Consider the following 20,959-nt stretch of genomic DNA (forward strand, 5'->3'; position numbering starts at 1 on the left):
CAGAAAACGCAGCGAAAACTACGTGGGATCAACAGGATAGAAATCACGAAGGAAAAAGCACCTGCTGAAAAATGTCGAAATCACAGGTTTTCGTTTTTTGGCTGTAACTTTTGATGCATTGATCGCAGCGTATTGGGACTGCGCCCACTCGATTTTTCTCGCAAAATTACGTCGGAATAGTGCGTGAAAGAATTTATTTCAGCACTTTTTAAAATCGCGAAAATTTTCGCCAAAAATACAAAGGGGTAAGCCTTGGTGTTTTTTTGGGCGAAAAACTTTTAGTCTCCGATTCGATTTGTATGACCCTTTTCTGACCAATTGGACCCCCAGGAGCTCAGAAAACGCAGCGAAAACTACGTGGGATCAACAGGATAGAAATCACGAAGGAAAAAGCACCTGCTGAAAAATGTCGAAATCTCAGGTTTTCGTTTTTTGGCTGTAACTTTTGATGCGTTGATCGCAGCGTATTGGGACTGCGCCCAATCGATTTTTCTCGCAAAATTACGTCGGAATAGTGCGTGAAAGAATTTATTCCAGCACTTTTTAACATCGCGAAAATTTTCGCCAAAAATACAAAGGGGTAAGCCTTGCTGTTTTTTTGGGCGAAAAACTTTTAGTCTCCGATTCGATTTGTATGACCCTTTTCTGACCAATTGGACCCCCAGGAGCTCAGAAAACGCAGCGAAAACTACGTGGGATCAACAGGATAGAAATCACGAAGGAAAAAGCACCTGCTGAAAAATGTCGAAATCACAGGTTTTCGTTTTTTGGCTGTAACTTTTGATGCATTGATCGCAGCGTATTGGGACTGCGCCCAATCGATTTTTCTCGCAAAATTACGTCGGAATAGTGCGTGAAAGAATTTATTTCAGCACTTTTTGAAATCGCGAAAATTTTCGCCAAAAATACAAAGGGGTAAGCCTTGGTGTTTTTTTGGGCGAAAAACTTTTAGTCTCCGATTCGATTTGTATGACCCTTTTCTGACCAATTGGACCCCCAGGAGCTCAGAAAACGCAGCGAAAACTACGTGGGATCAACAGGATAGAAATCACGAAGGAAAAAGAACCTGCTGAAAAATGTCGAAATCACAGGTTTTCGTTTTTTGGCTGTAACTTTTGATGCGTTGATCGCAGCGTATTGGGACTGCGCCCAATCGATTTTTCTCGCAAAATTACGTCGGAATAGTGCGTGAAAGAATTTATTTCAGCACTTTTGAAAATCGCGGAAATTTTCGCCAAAAATACAAAGGGGTAAGCCTTGCTGTTTTTTTGGGCGAAAAACTTTTAGTCTCCGATTCGATTTGTATGACCCTTTTCTGACCAATTGGACCCCCAGGAGCTCAGAAAACGCAGCGAAAACTACGTGGGATCAACAGGATAGAAATCACGAAGGAAAAAGCACCTGCTGAAAAATGTCGAAATCACAGGGTTTCGTTTTTTGGCTGTAACTTTTGATGCGTTGATCGCAGCGTATTGGGACTGCGCCCAATCGATTTTTCTCGCAAAATTACGTCGGAATAGTGCGTGAAAGAATTTATTTCAGCACTTTTTAAAATCGCGAAAATTTTCGCCAAAAATACAAAGGGGTAAGCCTTGGTGTTTTTTTGGGCGAAAAACTTTTAGTCTCCGATTCGATTTGTATGACCCTTTTCTGACCAATTGGACCCCCAGGAGCTCAGAAAACGCAGCGAAAACTACGTGAGATCAACAGGATAGAAATCACGAAGGAAAAAGCACCTGCTGAAAAATGTCGAAATCTCAGGTTTTCGTTTTTTGGCTGTAACTTTTGATGCGTTGATCGCAGCGTATTGGGACTGCGCCCAATCGATTTTTCTCGCAAAATTACGTCGGAATAGTGCGTGAAAGAATTTATTTCAGCACTTTTTAAAATCGCGAAAATTTTCGCCAAAAATACAAAGGGGTAAGCCTTGGTGTTTTTTTGGGCGAAAAACTTTTAGTCTCCGATTCGATTTGTATGACCCTTTTCTGACCAATTGGACCCCCAGGAGCTCAGAAAACGCAGCGAAAACTACGTGGGATCAACAGGATAGAAATCACGAAGGAAAAAGCACCTGCTGAAAAATGTCGAAATCTCAGGTTTTCGTTTTTTGGCTGTAACTTTTGATGCGTTGATCGCAGCGTATTGGGACTGCGCCCAATCGATTTTTCTCGCAAAATTACGTCGGAATAGTGCGTGAAAGAATTTATTTCAGCACTTTTTAAAATCGCGAAAATTTTCGCCAAAAATACAAAGGGGTAAGCCTTGGTGTTTTTTTGGGCGAAAAACTTTTAGTCTCCGATTCGATTTGTATGACCCTTTTCTGACCAATTGGACCCCCAGGAGCTCAGAAAACGCAGCGAAAACTACGTGGGATCAACAGGATAGAAATCACGAAGGAAAAAGAACCTGCTGAAAAATGTCGAAATCACGGGTTTTCGTTTTTTGGCTGTAACTTTTGATGCGTTGATCGCAGCGTATTGGGACTGCACCCAATCGATTTTTCTCGCGAAATTACGTCGGAATAGTGCGTGAAAGAATTTATTCCAGCACTTTTTAAAATCGCGAAAATTTTCGCCAAAAATACAAAGGGGTAAGCCTTGCTGTTTTTTTGGGCGAAAAACTTTTAGTCTCCGATTCGATTTGTATGACCCTTTTCTTACCAATTGGACCCCCAGGAGCTCAGAAAACGCAGCGAAAACTACGTGGGATCAACAGGATAGAAATCACGAAGGAAAAAGCACCTGCTGAAAAATGTCGAAATCACAGGTTTTCGTTTTTTGGCTGTAACTTTTGATGCGTTGATCGCAGCGTATTGGGACTGCGCCCAATCGATTTTTCTCGCAAAATTACGTCGGAATAGTGCGTGAAAGAATTTATTTCAGCACTTTTGAAAATCGCGAAAATTTTCGCCAAAAATACAAAGGGGTAAGCCTTGCTGTTTTTTTGGGCGAAAAACTTTTAGTCTCCGATTCGATTTGTATGACCCTTTTCTGACCAATTGGACCCCCAGGAGCTCAGAAAACGCAGCGAAAACTACGTGGGATCAACAGGATAGAAATCACGAAGGAAAAAGAACCTGCTGAAAAATGTCGAAATCACAGGTTTTCGTTTTTCGGCTGTAACTTTTGATGCGTTGATCGCAGCGTATTGGGACTGCGCCCAATCGATTTTTCTCGCGAAATTACGTCGAAATAGTGCGTGAAAGAATTTATTTCAGCACTTTTGAAAATCGCGAAAATTTTCGCCAAAAATACAAAGGGGTAAGCCTTGCTGTTTTTTTGGGCGAAAAACTTTTAGTCTCCGATTCGATTTGTATGACCCTTTTCTGACCAATTGGACCCCCAGGAACTCAGAAAACGCAGCGAAAACAGCGTGGGATCAACAGGATAGAAATCACGAAGGAAAAAGCACCTGCTGAAAAATGTCGACATCACAGGTTTTCGTTTTTTGGCTGTAACTTTTGATGCGTTGATCGCAGCGTATTGGGACTGCGCCCAATCGATTTTTCTCGCAAAATTACGTCGGAATAGTGCGTGAAAGAATTTATTTCAGCACTTTTGAAAATCGCGAAAATTTTCGCCAAAAATACAAAGGGGTAAGCCTTGCTGTTTTTTTGGGCGAAAAACTTTTAGTCTCCGATTCGATTTGTATGACCCTTTTCTTACCAATTGGACCCCCAGGAGCTCAGAAAACGCAGCAAAAACTACGTGGGATCAACAGGATAGAAATCACGAAGGAAAAAGCACCTGCTGAAAAATGTCGAAATCACAGGTTTTCGTTTTTTGGCTGTAACTTTTGATGCGTTGATCGCAGCGTATTGGGACTGCGCCCAATCGATTTTTCTCGCGAAATTACGTCGGAATAGTGCGTGAAAGAATTTATTCCAGCACTTTTTAAAATCGCGAAAATTTTCGCCAAAAATACAAAGGGGTAAGCCTTGCTGTTTTCTTGGGCAAAAAACCTTTAGTCTCCGATTCGATTTGTATGACCCTTTTCTGACCAATCGGACCCCCAGGAACTCAGAAAACGCAGCGAAAACAGCGTGGGATCAACAGGATAGAAATCACGAAGGAAAAAGAACCTGCTGAAAAATGTCGAAATCACAGGTTTTCGTTTTTTGGCTGTAACTTTTTATGCGTTGATCGCAGCGTATTGGGACTGCGCCCAATCGATTTTTCTCGCAAAATTACGTCGGAATAGTGCGTGAAAGAATTTATTTCAGCACTTTTTAAAATCGCGAAAATTTTCGCCAAAAATACAAAGGGGTAAGCCTTGCTGTTTTTTTGGGCGAAAAACTTTTAGTCTCCGATTCGATTTTTATGACCCTTTTCTTACCAATTGGACCCCCAGGAGCTCAGAAAACGCAGCGAAAACTACGTGGGATCAACAGGATAGAAATCACGAAGGAAAAAGCACCTGCTGAAAAATGTCGAAATCACAGGTTTTCGTTTTTTGGCTGTAACTTTTGATGCGTTGATCGCAGCGTATTGGGACTGCGCCCAATCGATTTTTCTCGCAAAATTACGTCGGAATAGTGCGTGAAAGAATTTATTTCAGCACTTTTGAAAATCGCGAAAATTTTCGCCAAAAATACAAAGGGGTAAGCCTTGCTGTTTTTTTGGGCGAAAAACTTTTAGTCTCCGATTCGATTTGTATGACCCTTTTCTGACCAATTGGACCCCCAGGAACTCAGAAAACGCAGCGAAAACTACGTGGGATCAACAGGATAGAAATCACGAAGGAAAAAGCACCTGCTGAAAAATGTCGAAATCACAGGTTTTCGTTTTTTGGCTGTAACTTTTGATGCGTTGATCGCAGCGTATTGGGACTGCGCCCAATCGATTTTTCTCGCAAAATTACGTCGGAATAGTGCGTGAAAGAATTTATTTCAGCACTTTTTAAAATCGCGAAAATTTTCGCCAAAAATACAAAGGGGTAAGCCTTGCTGTTTTTTTGGGCAAAAAACTTTTAGTCTCCGATTCGATTTGTATGACCCTTTTCTGACCAATCGGACCCCCAGGAACTCAGAAAACGCAGCGAAAACAGCGTGGGATCAACAGGATAGAAATCACGAAGGAAAAAGCACCTGCTGAAAAATGTCGACATCACAGGTTTTCGTTTTTTGGCTGTAACTTTTGATGCGTTGATCGCAGCGTATTGGGACTGCGCCCAATCGATTTTTCTCGCTAAATTACGTCGGAATAGTGCGTGAAAGAATTTATTTCAGCACTTTTTAAAATCGCGAAAATTTTCGCCAAAAATACAAAGGGGTAAGCCTTGCTGTTTTTTTGGGCGAAAAACTTTCAGTCTCCGATTCGATTTGTATGACCCTTTTCTGACCAATTGGACCCCCAGGAACTCAGAAAACGCAGCGAAAACAGCGTGGGATCAACAGGATAGAAATCACGAAGGAAAAAGCACCTGCTGAAAAATGTCGAAATCACAGGTTTTCGTTTTTTGGCTGTAACTTTTGATGCGTTGATCGCAGCGTATTGGTACTGCGCCCAATCGATTTCTCTCGCAAAATTACGTTGGAATAGTGCATGAAAGAATTCATTCGAGCACTTTTCCAAATCGCGAAAATTTTCGCCAAAAATGCAAAGGGGTAGCCTTACTTTTTCTTCATTTTTGGAGCCGAAAATTTTTGGTCTCAGATTCGACTGAAATGACCCTTTCCGGACTAATTGGACCCCCAGGATCTCAGATAACGCAGCGAAAAGAGCGTGGGATCAACAGCAGAGAAATTACGAAGGAAATCTTTCAATTCTTGGCTGTAACTTTCGGCCTGCTGCTTTTCACGGCTTGAGGCTATACGCAATTGATATCTCACGCAAGATCACATTGACGTAGGGTATCAACAAACCAATTCTATCATCTCTCAAAATCGGCAAATTTCAGCCTGAAAAATTTCAACGGCGCAAATTTCCATCTTTTTTTTGCGCTTCTGGAGCCAAAAACTCTCCGTTTCGTCATTTTTTCAAACGATCCTTTGTAGACGAATTGGACCCTAAAGAAATTCGAAAAGACCGTCAAAATCTGTGGGAAATAAATCCAAAGACAGACGAGCAAATTTTCAATCATTTATTCATTTTAATCCAGTTTGCATCAAGTACTAATGATAGAGTATCATTCATGTTATGTTCTGCGAAAGAGCATTGCACCTGCACGCAGGTCATTACTTGAGTAATACCTCCAATTTACGATAATCACTGCACTACACAATATCCCTCATTTTTAGCATCAGATAATATTCGTTGCACTTTTTATTTCTGACCTAATATTCAGATTCATTATTTAATATTTAATCATCCTTTTGCATTGCTATGTGACCTCGACTGTTATATATTACAGTTCACTGTATTATACAAGTTACGTTCCATACTGACACCCGATGGATGGTTGTAGAATTCGGACGCAAACACTATTTACCGGTGCAAATCTAGATATTTAAATTGATGGCATGAAATTTTATTTCAAACCTACAGACTTATAAAATGTATTAATCATTTTCAATCACACACGCCACAAAATTCACTATCTATGCGGCCTAAAAGTCAAACCCTAATGTTAGGTTACCCGCCACACATTTTTGTCACCAGCTGACATCGAACAGGCGTCACCATCATTTTCAGGATCGATTTCTTCACGCGTGACAGAAGAATATAAAGACAGTTGCCCCTTATGGGTTCTGGTGTGAAAACCGAAAATCGTCGTGTGCTTGCGCCCCCAGAGATGTTCCAACGGTAGAGTTGAGAACTTATTGCAGAACATCATAGAGTTAACGATTTCGACATGATGCTGTCTGCATTCACTTCTGATCCTACTCCTACTGCATCAAATATTATAAAAATGTTAAACTCATCAAGCACAAATCCTCGTCCTCCTCGTAGACCTTGTTTTCCTCGTCTTCCGCGTCCTCCTCCTCGTCCACCTCTGATCACCTCCAACAACTACCGATAACCACCTCGGGTTACACCTTTAATGGTAATAAATATTTTCATTATAAGAATACATAAAAAATATTGTACAAGGATTAGTATAGATGATTAATTAAATAATAATGTAATAAATTTTATTAGCGCATTTATAGCTACTGAATTTGTGCTTGCGCGAGAAATGAATTCAAATAATTTATTATAAATATGACAAGTTTGAAAAATTTTGGATCAAACAGAATAACAACTGTCATTAAATATCATAAAAATGTTAAACTCACCGAACACAAATCATCGTCCTTATCGTCCTCCTCCTCGTCCACCTCCGACCACCTCCAACCACCGGCAACCACCTCCAACAACCACCGATAACCACTGCGGATTGTACCTTGAATAGTCATAAATATTTTCAGTATAAGGACACATCAAATATATTGTGTAAGGATTACTATAATTAATTAATCAATTAATAATGTAATAAATTTGAATAGCGCATTTATAGCTACTGAATTTGGGCTGACGCGAAAAATAAATCGAAATAATTTATTGTAAACGTGTCAAGTTCAAAAAATTTTTAGTAAAACATTATTACAATCGCCATTAAATATTATAAAAATGTTAAACTCACCGAGCACAAATCATCGTCCTCCTTGTCCTCCTCCTCGTCCACCTCCGACCACCTCCGACAACCGACAACCACCTCCAACGACCACCGCTAACCACCACGGGTTATACCTCGAATGCTGATAAATATTTTCAGTATTAGAACACATCAAAAATATTGTGTAAGGATTGATATAATTTTATTATAGACACATTTTACCATGAAGATTATGAGAAGGTTATAAAAAATTGTAGAAATTTTAATAGCGCATTAACAGCTACTGAGTTTGGGCTTACGCGAAAAATGAATTGAAATTATTTATTGTAAACATGACAAGTTAAAAAAATTTTAGATAAAATATAAATTACCATTAAATATTATAAACATGTTTTGCTCACCGTGCACAAATCCTCGTCCTCCTCGTCCACTTCGTCTCCTCCTCTTCCTCGACATCCTTCTCCTCGTCCACCTCGATCAGCCGCAACCACCGCCTACCACCTCCAACGACCAACGCTAACCACTTCGGGCTATACGTCGAATACTAATAAATGAGCGCTTGTCCTGGAAGTCGAGTTTCACCAGGCGGTCGACCTCAAGCGCCGGAATCACGGAGCGCATGTCCTGGAAGTCAAGTTTCACCAGGAACCGGACCTGGAGCGTAGAAACTACGGGGCGCTTGTCCTGGAAGTCGAATTTCACCAGATAGCGGACCTGGAGAGCAGGAACCACGGAGCGCTTGTTCTGGAACTCGAGTTTCACCAGGTAGCGGACCTGGAGCGTAGAAACTACGGAACGCTTGTCCTGGAAGTCGAGTTGCACCAGGAAGCGGACCTGGAGCGTAGAAACTGCGGGGCGCTTGTCCTGGAAGTCGATTTGCACCAGGAAGCGGATCCGGAGCGCAGGATCCAGGAGGTAGAGAACCCGGTACTCGAAATTTGCGGAGCGCGATTCTCACACGTCCGCTCTACTGCGCGGTTGTTTCCAGACTGAGGAATTCGTCCAACTGATTTTCGTCTATACATATAGATCAAGAGAGAAAAAATTTTGGGTGCCGTCACTTTCTGGACATCCGAACATCCAAAATTTGGTTTCGACCTTTAAATACTATGTATGTATGATGATATGATGTATAATGTATGACGTATGATTTTAGTTTTCACATTTCAGACATGAAATGCGCACCTTATATTTCTTGCCGATTCCAGATTCAAGCGGCTAGGTCCTCCGATCAACTTCGATGATCAGCCGTTGACTCAAGATATTCATAGGTTAACAGGTTAGCTAATAATAATGCTGCCGAACGGTTCTGCTACCGTTGGATGATAAAAATTTTTGCTCGTACCTTTCAAATGTGTGTTAAAATAAACTCGAAGTTTTATGAAGCTTCATTCTTTCCGAGGTTCTTTCTCTCCCTATGAAAAAAAAATCCCCTAGTCACCTTTTTAGGCCTTTAAATCAGGACACTGCGTTTAATACTGTCTGATATACGGAGCATCCATTTCATCTCGATCAAAATTAGCGCATCCGTGCTGTAATGCAGTTACTCTGAACTTCTTTTCATAAGAACACTTTTCGAAAACAATTCTGCTTCTCTACCCAACGTAGATACTTCATTTGCGACTAGCTAAATCAGCGTTTCGATTCTATGCCTACGAAAATTCAAGATCGAGAGAGCAAATGAAAAGTTGTTGGAATAATTATGAATATTAATGTTATGGATACATCCAGCGCGTGTCGAATAGAATCCCATTTCGAAATGAATAATTCTTTTATTCTCATATTATAGTCGTATTATTGTAGATAATCTAGTTTGTCTCCTGGAAAATTATAAAATTTATCGTTTGCATCACGTATTAATCGTAAATGGATCATATATAATAATATCGTACATGGACCGCATATACATATATACTTTTTGCCTGTGCATCATTGTTACATCTGATCTAAATATGTATAAATTCTTCTCTTGGGTACCTATGCTTCAATTAAATCACTGTTGTGCTACGAATTTTGGAAGAAATTTCTCATTATTAAGTTCTTGTATCGCCGACAAGTCGGTAACTACGCACAGGGTAGCAACAAGTACTGGCTTGGGCTTACCGTTGACCGTTGCAAAGACTGCGTTACTCGGAAGGTTAATGCAGCCAGCATCAAGTCGAAATCGGTAACTCTCTGGTGTTCTGCAATAAGTTCTCAACTCTGCCGTCGGAACATCTCAGCGGGCGCAAGTTATGTGCAAGTGCACGGTGATCTTCGGTTGTCACACCAGTGGTCACACCATAGCCCATAAGGGCAACTGTCCTCATATTTTTAGTGAACGCCAATGTTGTGTATCTACGTAATCGCTATAATCTGATTTTTCCGAAAACAATACGTGAGACGAAAATTATTAAGCGATACGTTATAATAATTCATCTATACCGATAAATTTATCTTTTTCCACTTTTGCTTCTATTGAAGGATTTTATATTAGAATAAAATTAATTTACCGATGTTCAACTGCAGTTTGATTCGGGAAATTCCAAATCTCGAATATTGAAAGTCAATGCTGTGAAGTGGGCGGTCGTCCGTAATGTCGAAATTCGATATCTAGCTACTAATCTACAGCCATCGCCTAATTTCAGTTAACTGAATGTACGTGATTGGACGTACAGTTATTTCTTATTTGCGTAAATGCGCGAGATTGGGATTACGTGTTTTGCAATAACCAAGTGAAAAATATAGAGCATCTATATGATGAACATGTTCATGAATGACTATCGAGTCTCGTGAAAAGCCTAACCTAGTTGGCAAACCGTCACGCTAACCATGAATCTTCAAACCTTATTCCAAGACTTCAATCCTGGGTAATTTCATTAGTGCATATTCGTTACCTGCTCGTTCTTCGTTTAAAAAAAAACTGCTTACACAGAATTTTGACAGTATTATTTCACCCCTTCATAATTATCTGTCAACATTTTCCATAGCACGCTTCAGCTTCAATAAAGTTCATCCACTTGCATTGGAACACCTACAACTATAACCGATGTTTTCCTTTCACCAAATCCGATTGATTTTTATCAAAATTTAGATTATAATGTTATAAATTCAATTCTACTTGTTGAATCCATAATAGTATGTACGATTTTTACACATTTTTCTTCAAAAAGTTCCACTACTGCACCTAGGTGCCTTTTTTCTTCGATGAATAAAGCTAATGTCCTAGATATTTAGAGTATTACATTAGTCACGAATGAATTCTTTTCTATTGTTTGACCTGTGGAATCCAAAAGATTCTATGATTCCTAGACAACTACATCTAGCTTAACCTTTTTCTCTACACAATATTCACGCTTACGTCTGTATTTTTCTTCATAAATTCCAGCAAGTTCTTGGTGCACTGCTGCCTAATGGTATTCACGGTGTTATTTGCTCTCCGAAAGGACGATGAGATAGAATGGAGCTACTGGTCCGTTTTTAGTCCAATATGGTTTTGGAAAGGCATGGTAATTCTGGGGGCAACGGTTGGAAGCTATATCTGGTGGAGGCATCCCCATGCTAGGCTGGAAGGCGAATCCTATGTTCATTATAAAGCAATGCTGATCACTTTAGCACTACACCTAATTTTGTTGATGTTCGAATTACTTGTATGTGACAAGCTAGAATCCGGAAGACACTTGTGGATATTAGTCTTCATACCACTGATTTTTATATCAATCGTATCGATAGCTGTAAGTATAGAGCTTACTTGATTGAGGCACTTTACCCTAGAAGTACGATTTTAAGTTTTTTTTTCTGTATCTAATTTACCTTAATAATAATTTCTAATCTATCTCGAATACAACTGTAAAATTCAACTTTTTATTTTTTCCAGGTATGCATTTGGGCTGTGAAACACGATCGATCATTTGAGCTGGAATTATTTTGCGCAGTCAATGTGTTACAATTTATATTCATTGCTCTGAGATTGGATGGTTTTATTTCGTGGAGTTGGGAAGTTGTATTTGTGCCTCTCTGGGCGTTGTTATGTTTGTCGCTAGTTGCTGTTTTATATGCTATCGTTTTTGCTGCCGTCTTACTTAGAACTCCACAAATAAATGCGCGGCAAAGGCGGACGTCATTAAATTCTGCATTGGGATACACTTTTCTAGTAGTTCCCATTTTAGTATTTCAGGTGAGCCCTTTTTGCTATTAGAAAATAATACGTTGGAAATTAAATAAATCCATGAAAATTCTCATATCAAGAACTTTATAGTTCTAATTGAACTGACGTTTGTATAAAATTTTTTATGCAGGTGCTATTAGCTAATAAATTAGACGGTGACCCGATCAAGTATACAACCGTGGCGATGCCGTTGCTAGTTTCTCACATCACTCTTATAATAATGTCATTTGGAGCCAAAGGTGGAAATAGATGTAAGTCTCACAGTTTTAAAGTAATTTGTACCTCTTTAAGCTTAACTGTAACTTCCAGATTTACTGATTTTCGTCTTGTTATAGATGGAGAGCACGTAACATTCGAATCTAAATTATTTTATTAAGAAACTTTTCGGACCACTTATGTTGTAGTATAATCACAAAGTCACAAAGTGGCAGTCGGGCTGGCGAACTCCGTTGCAGCTGGCAGGGGTGGCGTGTGTTCAAATCCGTGTTTATATATATTTCAATTTATGGCAAACACGAATTTGGAGTATGTAAGAGCATTTTTTTCTAAATTCGTTCAGTGAAGATTATTACTTTTTTACTACCATTACATATCACACAAGTTGGTTCAGTTGAAGCCATGATGACAATGCACAAACAATTGCGTACACTATTAGCTGATTTGATGTAAAAAACATACGTAAGGGAATGTGCTAGAATCTATGAAAATTGGCACTTTTGACATGATCTGTCGGCATATTAGCCACGGGATTTTGGTCTGTCATTTTATGTCCGGCTTGCAGTATCTTGACAAGAACTCATTGGTCTGGCAATATCATTATACAATAGATCACATCACTAGTTATCATTCAAAAAAAAATCAGCTTTGATAAAATGATTTATTTTTAATTTTTTTATTTACTTGCAACGCGGTCCCCGATAGTCACAACGGAATTCGCCAGCTAGGCCGCCACTTTGTGATCCAGTGATTATACTACTATTTCAAAAACTTCCTTAATAAAATAATGTAGCTTCGAACATTGCTGATTCTTAGACAATTATTAACATATCATATGAATAGAAACTGTCGTGTTAAAATTCTTGAATAGTTTTACTTATTTATTCATTTACCTTTGTCTTTTTAAGGGTGGTTTGGCATTAGAAAAGATTTCTATCACTTCCTCTTAGGGTTGTGCCCACTGCTTCAAGAGTATGGTAATATCTCGTATCAACCAAGGAGTGACGCGGATCAGCCACCATCCGAGCCGATGATATCTGAAAAAAGTCAAAAGCGTATTAAGAAACACGACCTAACTAAACCTGTTGTGCCTGTAGAGATCATAGACATGCCTGACTGAGCGTCCAATTATAGTTGCTTACACAAAACGAGTATAATCAGGTCTACCTGATTAACCACTCGGTTCAAATCATCACAATAATTGTTCGTAACACAATCGAATGTATAGTTCTGTCTCTTAATTACACCAGGATGAGCCAAAGTATCCTAATTATGAAAAGTCAAATCTTGAAATTCTGCCAGTTATCATTACAGAGTCCACATTAACTAAATCGATTCTCTCTAAATTCTCCTGTCAGAAATAATTGAATTAATATTTTTTTTGCTGCTTGTAATTACGCATACAGTACATAGAACTTTGAAATGAGTTACTTGAGGCAAGTTCAAGGACTCTTAATTATTAGTTTATTCTGCCAAATGGCCGCTGATTAGATTTGTGACTGAAATCAGCTGAAGCGTGTAGCGTTATCTCATCGTTTTTAATCAGATGGTAAGTTTCAATTGCAATATGATCGATCAATTAAATCCTACGCAATATTGGATTTCGTCCTTGACTGAAGTTTTTCAAAGTTTTCCCAAAAACTTCGCAATTGACTTCTCAAATGTATGAAATCTCGGGAAATTGTTTCGAATCACTTCAGATTATGATTAAAACGTGAAAAACTGCACAAGCAAAATATGTTCAACAGCTCTATGCTTTATTGGTCAAATTTCAAGAAGGTTCTCTTACGCGGAATACTAAGGGCAAAATTTCAAATAAGTTGACACCTGTCATTTGTGAAAAAATTATTAGTGTGGGACTTTTACCATGTATATGTGGATAGTTATATTCCTGAAATCAATGGTAGGTCAAATTTCCAGTCAGACGATCAAGTTTTGTCACTCGTCCATGACAGCTCAAGGGAATTCCTTTTTGAGTAATATATTTTGGAACTCTACTAACTCAAGTGGTAGAATATTACTTGTCAAGTGTTGAGTAATGATCAAGTAAATCAAAATGTTAACATGTTGCCTGACAATCGATATACGCCGGGATATTTTGTCTTACGAAAGATTACGAAACGGGCCATAAATAAAATACATGAAAATTCTTCGCCTGTATATTTACTCACCGTGCAATTGCAGTGTCATTAGTATCTTATTATTAAAAAATTGAAAAATAGGAGCTGAAGACTGTAGGTGTTTGTATTACGTATACTAACATTAAGAATCGTTCATGTATGTACGTCACGTGTCAAATAATTTTTATCTTATCAGTTTCGTTGAGGAAACGGATTGGACACAAGACTGAGTGCCTCGCATCTGTAGCATAGTATTAAATTGTACAAACAGAACTTGACGAAAAAGAAATAATGATGAGAGATGAAAATCACGTAAAAATTATTACTTTTAATGGAGTGTTGTTGGCGTTGGTATAAATGGAAGCATTAAAGTGCTCAATCATTCGTCACTAATTATACGTTACGTAAAAATTATGTACAGATCTTGTTATATTATAATAACATTATTATATAGTCTATATATGTACACACCATATATATGTATATCAGGGTGGACTTTAAAAAGGTTATTTTGGAATTTCGACTGTCCCACCGCCCAAATCGACTCGAAATAATTCAAAAATAATTCCCTCATTTGTTCAGATTTTCACCTCAACTGTAACCCCACCCACCCACATGATGGATTTACCCGTTTAAAATACACGTGTTCCGAATACATTCTCAGTATATATTTTATTAAAAGAGTAATAATGTTCAAAAAAGTCAGTAACTGCGAAGTTTTAGTGGGCACTAATGCTACTATCTGAGAAAAAAGTCACATCGTCATACCAACCGATCTAGACGAATTGCACTTCCTCTGAATAAATAAAAAAGTCAGATTTCAAGGGTGTGCAATTCGTTGGGATTGCATGGTATAATGATGTGAATTCTTTTTCAGATAGTAGCACTAATGCTCACTGAAACCTCGCAGTCAGAGATTCCTTTGAACGTTATTACTCTTACAATAAAATATATGCTGAGAATGTATCCGGAACACGTGTATTTTAAATGGGAAAATCCATCCTGTTGGCGGGAGGGAAAAAACTGAAAGAATTAGGGAATTGTTTTCGAATTATTTCGAGCCGATTTGGGGGGTGGAACAGTCGAAATTTAAAAATGATCTTTTTAAGGATCATCCTAATATATGTATATATACACACCTACATAGGTATATATATATACATTAGGGTGTTTCAGAAACAAAAATTTTCCACCGTGACACCCCCTAAGAAGTTTATTTAGGTTAAAAGAAAGATTGTGTGAAAAATTGATGTTTTGCGTTATGAGGAAGATCGCGCTCATTTGATTTTCCACGTTTTTCATATTTTTTTTGAATTTGTAAAGAAGCACATTATAGCACTTCAAGTATTATTTCTTGCCTAACATTTATATTCAGCCGAAAGATCACATCCATAATACAACAATATTTTAACTGGGAATCTTATTCTTCTAAATTAAAAGTTCATATCAAATTATAACTATTTTATGAGATTGAATTAATAATGAAAACGTCGTCAGATACGTTTCTAAAACATCAACTGAAGACCTAATATTACAAGTGTGGGTCTTCTTAAATTGATATTATGTGATTGATGTCAGTAATAAAATTAAAATTATATTCACGATACTTCATAAATTTCAAAAAATGTATAAAAGGGAAAAATCAACTGAGCGCGATCTTAAATATAACGTAGAACGCTAATCTTTTGACTGAATCATTCTTTTAACCTGAACAAATTTCTTAGGGAGTGCCTTGGTGGAAAATCACATATTATTTTTTGTTGAAATACCGTAATATACATATACATTATTATATTGTATCGAATAATTATTATACATTATACACGTTTACTGATATAACAATTGATTGATTTATTATTATTATTATTATATTATGTGTACATATATATAGTATAATATATATGTATATGTATTACGCGTAAGAAAAAATTACGACCTAATAAAGTTTATATTTTTTTGGTATGACGTTAATATATTGAGAATTGGATTTACTTAATATTGAATCATTTCAATGCGAAAGATGAAACAACTAGACACGTAAATTTCAGTTTCAATCAAATCCTTTCTCTCTGAATTGACACATCCATTATGACGTAGCTATTAAAATATAACTCGTTCAATATGCAGTTTGATATCGCTGCTGGGCTGTATGGATTTCCCAACTTATTATTAGTCTAACAATGATGGTACATAATTGTAATCTGTATGCTTCGGTTCGATCGTACGTTTTACCACATCGGAATGTATTCGGGTGCCCAACTTCGTCCTAGCAAAGACGATACTCTGCCGGCTGCACTTGCAACGTCGTACTTAGAGTCTTCCAGCAGCGACGTTTCGTATACGTACAATTCCCGAAGACGCTCTGCGCACAGAACTACAAAATCGACGAATCCAGAGCATCTGAAATATAACAAAATAATGACTTGAAAATTAAAGTCAACCGGGTACTGAATTCCAATTGCAATTTAGCATCTATTAACTCCTAAACAATTCAGACTTATTTCCAGTTCTGTAAACTGTAAAAGTTTCCGTAAATTTATGGAAGTCTTAAGATTGCGTTGATGTAACTGTTTTAAGATTTCTGAGTTGTATACTATTATAAGTTCATCTCTAGCAGATACTTTGAGTGAAAAATGTGTGCTAGAATGAACCAAGAAACTTGTGGAATAGTGTGCATACGTGAGTTCACAGTCACCAAGGCCGACGGCGGCGAGTTGGGGGCATCCTCTAGCAGCGGATATCAAAGCTTGATCAATTGGTCCAGGACTGTGTCTACTGATGACGAGCTCCACAAGCCGGGGACAAAACTTTCCAATCCTAGCAACGACCGCTGCAGGTGCATCTTCGCCGAAGTAGAGGTGAGTAACGGGTACATAGGAGGCAAGAAGTGGTGCGAAATCGTCTTCGTCCGTGATGTAGGATAATCTGCAAAGATCAGGTATAATCTTTTGCACTAACTGTCCATTAAACGATCGAGCGATAGCTAATCATTTGGAGCTAATTGATGCAAACTCACAATACAAAGTTGATGTTTGGCGAGTGAGTTGCCAAGGCAAGCCACGCTCTGTCACTTAGACGTGGTAGTGGTTTTGATTCAGGATACGCTTCGACCCTGAGCGTCTCTAGACGAACGTGTTTCTCCACGCTGAGAGCCACCAGAAGTTCATCGCTTAGGAGAGAATAAGATAGCGAGAGTTCACGGAGACATTGGCAATGCTCAGCGAGTGCTAGAATACCTTGCGTAATTGAATAAAATATTATATTATAGTTTACCGTGTAAAAGTGATGATGAGCTGAGGCTTTGGTGATTCGTTTCATTCAATTAGCCCATTCGATTTTTTGTACACTATAGTGTGCAATTTTGACTTAAGTTTCTTACGATTTTCTCGAAATATCACTGCATATTAAATAATTGTCAAGTATGTGAAGTTGGGGGTAAAATTTTCTGACAAATCAATTGCCGCAATTTTTTTTTTTTTTGTAAAATTATTCTCACATTGCGAGAAAAGTGTAAATTTTGATTAAAAAAAAGTCAATTTCCAAAACATGTCCAAAATATATCATAATCGTCCAAAAAGTGTTTCTTTATTCAAATAAAGGGATTTTGGTGGCAATAATTTTACCTCTTGGCGACAATCGAGGGCAACTCTTGATCCGTAGAAGTTGCAGCGTTCCAGATGTACTCAATGCTAGGGTGGCTAAAGATGGATCATCCACGGGCGTGTGATCGATATCTAGTGACCTAAGCGGCGAATGATCAAGGGCAATAATTAGAGCTGACGTAAATTTCTTCTCCTCGATGTCCATGAATGCTGGCTTCGCAGCACTCATCAGCGTTAGTGTCTGGGGGGTTGAATAGAAAATTGTCATTCAAGAATGGTAATCTTAATTGTGTATGTGACATTTAAAAAAACTATAATCTTCTCCCTGGGCGAATAATCACCTTTCTCTAGTGTGCGTGAGACGATCATAATCGTACAGTCTTCAAAAACAAATTTTTGAATTTACTCCGTAATCAAAAAATGTAAAATCTACGAGTATACGAACCTTCAAGGAAGAGTTGACCAGGCGAGAAAGAACGATGCAGGCAGCCTCCGCAGACTCGACAGAGTTGTCCGTTTTGAGAGAAACGTCGCGGATGTGGTTACCGTGACGCCGTAGTATGTAATCAATCAGGTGGGGGTTGGTGGAGCTGCACAGAGATTGAAATGAAGGGAAAGGATATTTCGGAGTAGCACGTGTTGCTGGTCGTTAGAAGCGGACACGTGCTAGCAAAAAGAATAATTCTATGAGCCTTCTGCAGGTAGGTGAAAGAACGCGTATCCTTGACATCTCACTGCGCGTACAGCTTTGTAGCTCTTTCACTAATCGTTGCAGTATTCAATACGTCGACGAATGTATACACGTCAACCCCTTTCCCACCCCCAATCTATTTTTACTATTACCCGTGGCTCAATTGATTTCTCGACTTACTTGTCTGCTTGGCTCAAGTTGAATTCAACCGTTCGCCAGAGCGACGGACTGTGCACAACCATCTCCCAGTGTTTGCAGACCAACGAAGCCGATATTAATTCGTCATAAGATAAATTGCCGAAGATTCGAGCCAGCGCTTCAGCTGGAAGCGTCGCCCAGCTAAATTTGCTGCCGTTGTAGTTCATCTTCATTGTAGCTTTTTATTTCACAAGTCCGAAGCTGCTGACATCAATTCATCGATCAGACGGTTGCTGCAATGTTTTGAACTAATTACACTCACGCTGCGTAAAATTAATATACCATACTGACGTACTATATTTCATACAGGTACATGAAGCATTGCGTATCGAATTTGAACGAACCGTCATCAGGACTATAAAATATCTGTAATACAGAAATTTTATAACAACGTGTAAAATAGTATTCGTTCGAAGCGATTCTTATATTCTTGGCCTCAAAATCGAATTTCTAAAAGTTATTACGCTAATATGGAGTTATTGCTATGGTGTAATGATTATACCTTAGCGTTGTGTTATGTTGGATATAAAAATATTTCACATTATTCAGTATGTGTAGATTCATGTCAGTTTCTTCGAATATATTTCGCTTTCTAGTTTCACTTACATGTAGCCCAGATCACAATACAATCGCGATATATCAATCAGATTGCAACGCAGCTGCAGAGTGATCTTTATTACAACTAAAACGGATGTTAGTAGGATGAGGAAAATTCTCGTTTTACCCTTAAGCGTGGTACATGATCAATTAACGACGCTAATTCGCTAAACATTTAATGTCAAGTCGTATAAGCTGCTCTCACGTTGTATGATCATCGAATACGTAATAATAACGACCTATACCTATATTGGGATGCAAACGTACAACGAAGTGGGCTGAAAAATTATAAAGACGATTTACTGTTAAAAATCTGCGTTCACGCTCTAGTACGAATTGAAGTACAGTTTCTATCGACGTTTAACGTTGCACCTTGTTTCCGTAGCCAGCTTATATCTCGACGGATATACCAAGCGTACATTGTCTGAACGAGGCAGCGACTCGCGAGCCTCGACCAAGTTCAGCGCAGCCACGTGCCAGCCGCTCACGTGCGCCTATCAATGGGAAATTTCTGTCGAATGCGGGACACAGGCATCGGCGTATTTACGTAACCTGCATAACTATAGTGCACGTTGTACGTATATTAGTACCTCTGTATATCAGGACTGTCAGCTTCTGCACTAGACATTGCACAACTCAAAAATATAATTGGAATCGATTTCATTAAATTGTTTTTTTGGTTTTTTAGATTCGATCGGTTCGATGAAAGTTAAAAGCTGTACGCGCCGTTACAAATTGAGACTGATGCATAATACCGAATCTTAACATTTCATTAAAAATCGCTCACGTGCATTCTAAGATATGTAGCCATTTATAACATATTTAAACATTTGTATCCGAGTAATGCATATAACTTATAGTTATTATCGACATTTTACGTGCTGTTTCTCAAGCTGCAGTTATATTTTCTTTCAAAGATCAACTTTTACACCCAGCTGCGGTTGCTATTATAGACGCTACTTGCGAAACATCGATGCAGCAAAATTATTCCCGAAGGCGTGAAAACTCTCTTCGTAGTTTAGAACATTATATACACAGTATTCGCAATTACTTAGACATTCTTGTATTGTATTATGTAGCACGATAGTTTTGTATCCATAGATGATCTGTGGATTATTCGCGATGGTGCATGGTAAGCCTAAAAATGTTTCGTTATGTTTTCTAATACCTATCACATATTCCGTAAGTATTCAAATTTATGGACCTAATCTACGCGATGAAAAATAGAAAACGGACATGTTTCTACGATACGTGCAGTAATAATTTTGGAAGGGAAGGGAAAAAACGGTATCTTGCACAGTTGGATTTTGAGGCGGGTTCACTTGAGACGCCTTCACTATCTAATTCAATATAATACTACAACAAATCCGATTATACGATATCGTATTCAAATTTACCGAGATCATAAAATACTTTAATAATTATTTTAAAGAATGAGCAAGGTGTGTAATTCATTAACGTTTAAAGAATTAAGTTTTTACTTTAATAACTTTGCACTGCTTTTATTCCAATATTAATATTTTTTTTATCCAAATCCGCAGAGTGCGGGACTGAGATCGTTCTGTGTTCAGCGAGGTTCACAGACTGTGGGATAACCGACTGTTGTAGGCATTGCGAAATTCGCACGCAGCGCTGGAGAATGACGGCCGGCATCGCGATTACGAAGTAATGATCGAATTGAAGTTTCGCGATATTAAATTTAGTAGAGATTCATGTGTACCCAAAGGAGAATCTGAAAACTCGTAACGAGATGAAATAACTATAATTACTCATTTTCCCTGGAAGTAAAGTGAAATTCGATATCAACGCAAATTTCTGTATCAATAATGTATTTCGATACTACACGAATTTG

General features: G+C 38.3%; 2 protein-coding genes and 1 long non-coding RNA gene across 8 annotated transcripts; 1 reads left to right on the top strand and 2 right to left on the bottom strand.

The window, feature by feature from the left end:
* Positions 1-6,066: 6,066 nt before the first annotated feature.
* LOC124293968 lies at positions 6,067-7,600 on the bottom strand. Its single transcript, XR_006903830.1, has 3 exons — positions 7,564-7,600; positions 7,217-7,323; positions 6,067-6,976 (listed from the first exon to the last, which is right to left on the bottom strand). It is a non-coding gene; the product is annotated as an uncharacterized LOC124293968 (long non-coding RNA).
* A 2,270-nt stretch (positions 7,601-9,870) lies between these two features.
* On the top strand, positions 9,871-13,019 carry LOC107223280 (transmembrane protein 185A). 2 transcript variants are annotated; one of them, XM_015662912.2, is made up of 5 exons: positions 9,871-10,385; positions 10,904-11,249; positions 11,393-11,692; positions 11,814-11,934; positions 12,808-13,019. In XM_015662912.2, exons 1-5 carry the CDS (start codon positions 10,348-10,350, stop codon positions 13,017-13,019), a joined length of 1,017 nt encoding a protein of 338 aa, XP_015518398.1. In that variant the 5' UTR covers positions 9,871-10,347. The 2 variants fall into 2 exon arrangements, with proteins under 2 accessions (XP_015518398.1, XP_046593076.1); XM_046737120.1 differs by lacking the exon at positions 12,808-13,019 and adding an exon at positions 12,019-12,762.
* LOC107223277 (F-box/LRR-repeat protein 3) lies at positions 11,594-20,908 on the bottom strand. Of its 5 annotated transcripts, XR_006903832.1 has the most exons (9): positions 19,013-20,908; positions 18,493-18,743; positions 18,067-18,211; positions 17,643-17,862; positions 17,036-17,255; positions 16,699-16,944; positions 16,245-16,419; positions 12,793-12,936; positions 11,594-11,706 (listed from the first exon to the last, which is right to left on the bottom strand). XR_006903832.1 is itself a non-coding variant. In XM_046737119.1 (7 exons), exons 2-7 carry the CDS (start codon positions 18,681-18,683, stop codon positions 16,248-16,250), a joined length of 1,194 nt encoding a protein of 397 aa, XP_046593075.1. In that variant the 5' UTR covers positions 18,684-18,743; positions 20,505-20,907; the 3' UTR covers positions 15,920-16,247. The 5 variants fall into 5 exon arrangements, 4 of the variants coding, with proteins under 4 accessions (XP_046593075.1, XP_046593073.1, XP_015518394.1 ...); XM_046737119.1 differs by lacking the exons at positions 11,594-11,706; positions 12,793-12,936 and having other exon boundaries at positions 15,920-16,419; positions 20,505-20,907; XM_046737117.1 differs by lacking the exons at positions 11,594-11,706; positions 12,793-12,936 and having other exon boundaries at positions 15,920-16,419; positions 19,117-20,907.
* Between the last annotated feature and the right edge of the window lie 51 nt (positions 20,909-20,959).

Source organism: Neodiprion lecontei, chromosome 4 (genome assembly GCF_021901455.1).
Source record: "Neodiprion lecontei isolate iyNeoLeco1 chromosome 4, iyNeoLeco1.1, whole genome shotgun sequence".
NCBI classification, from domain to species: Eukaryota; Metazoa; Arthropoda; class Insecta; order Hymenoptera; family Diprionidae; genus Neodiprion; species Neodiprion lecontei.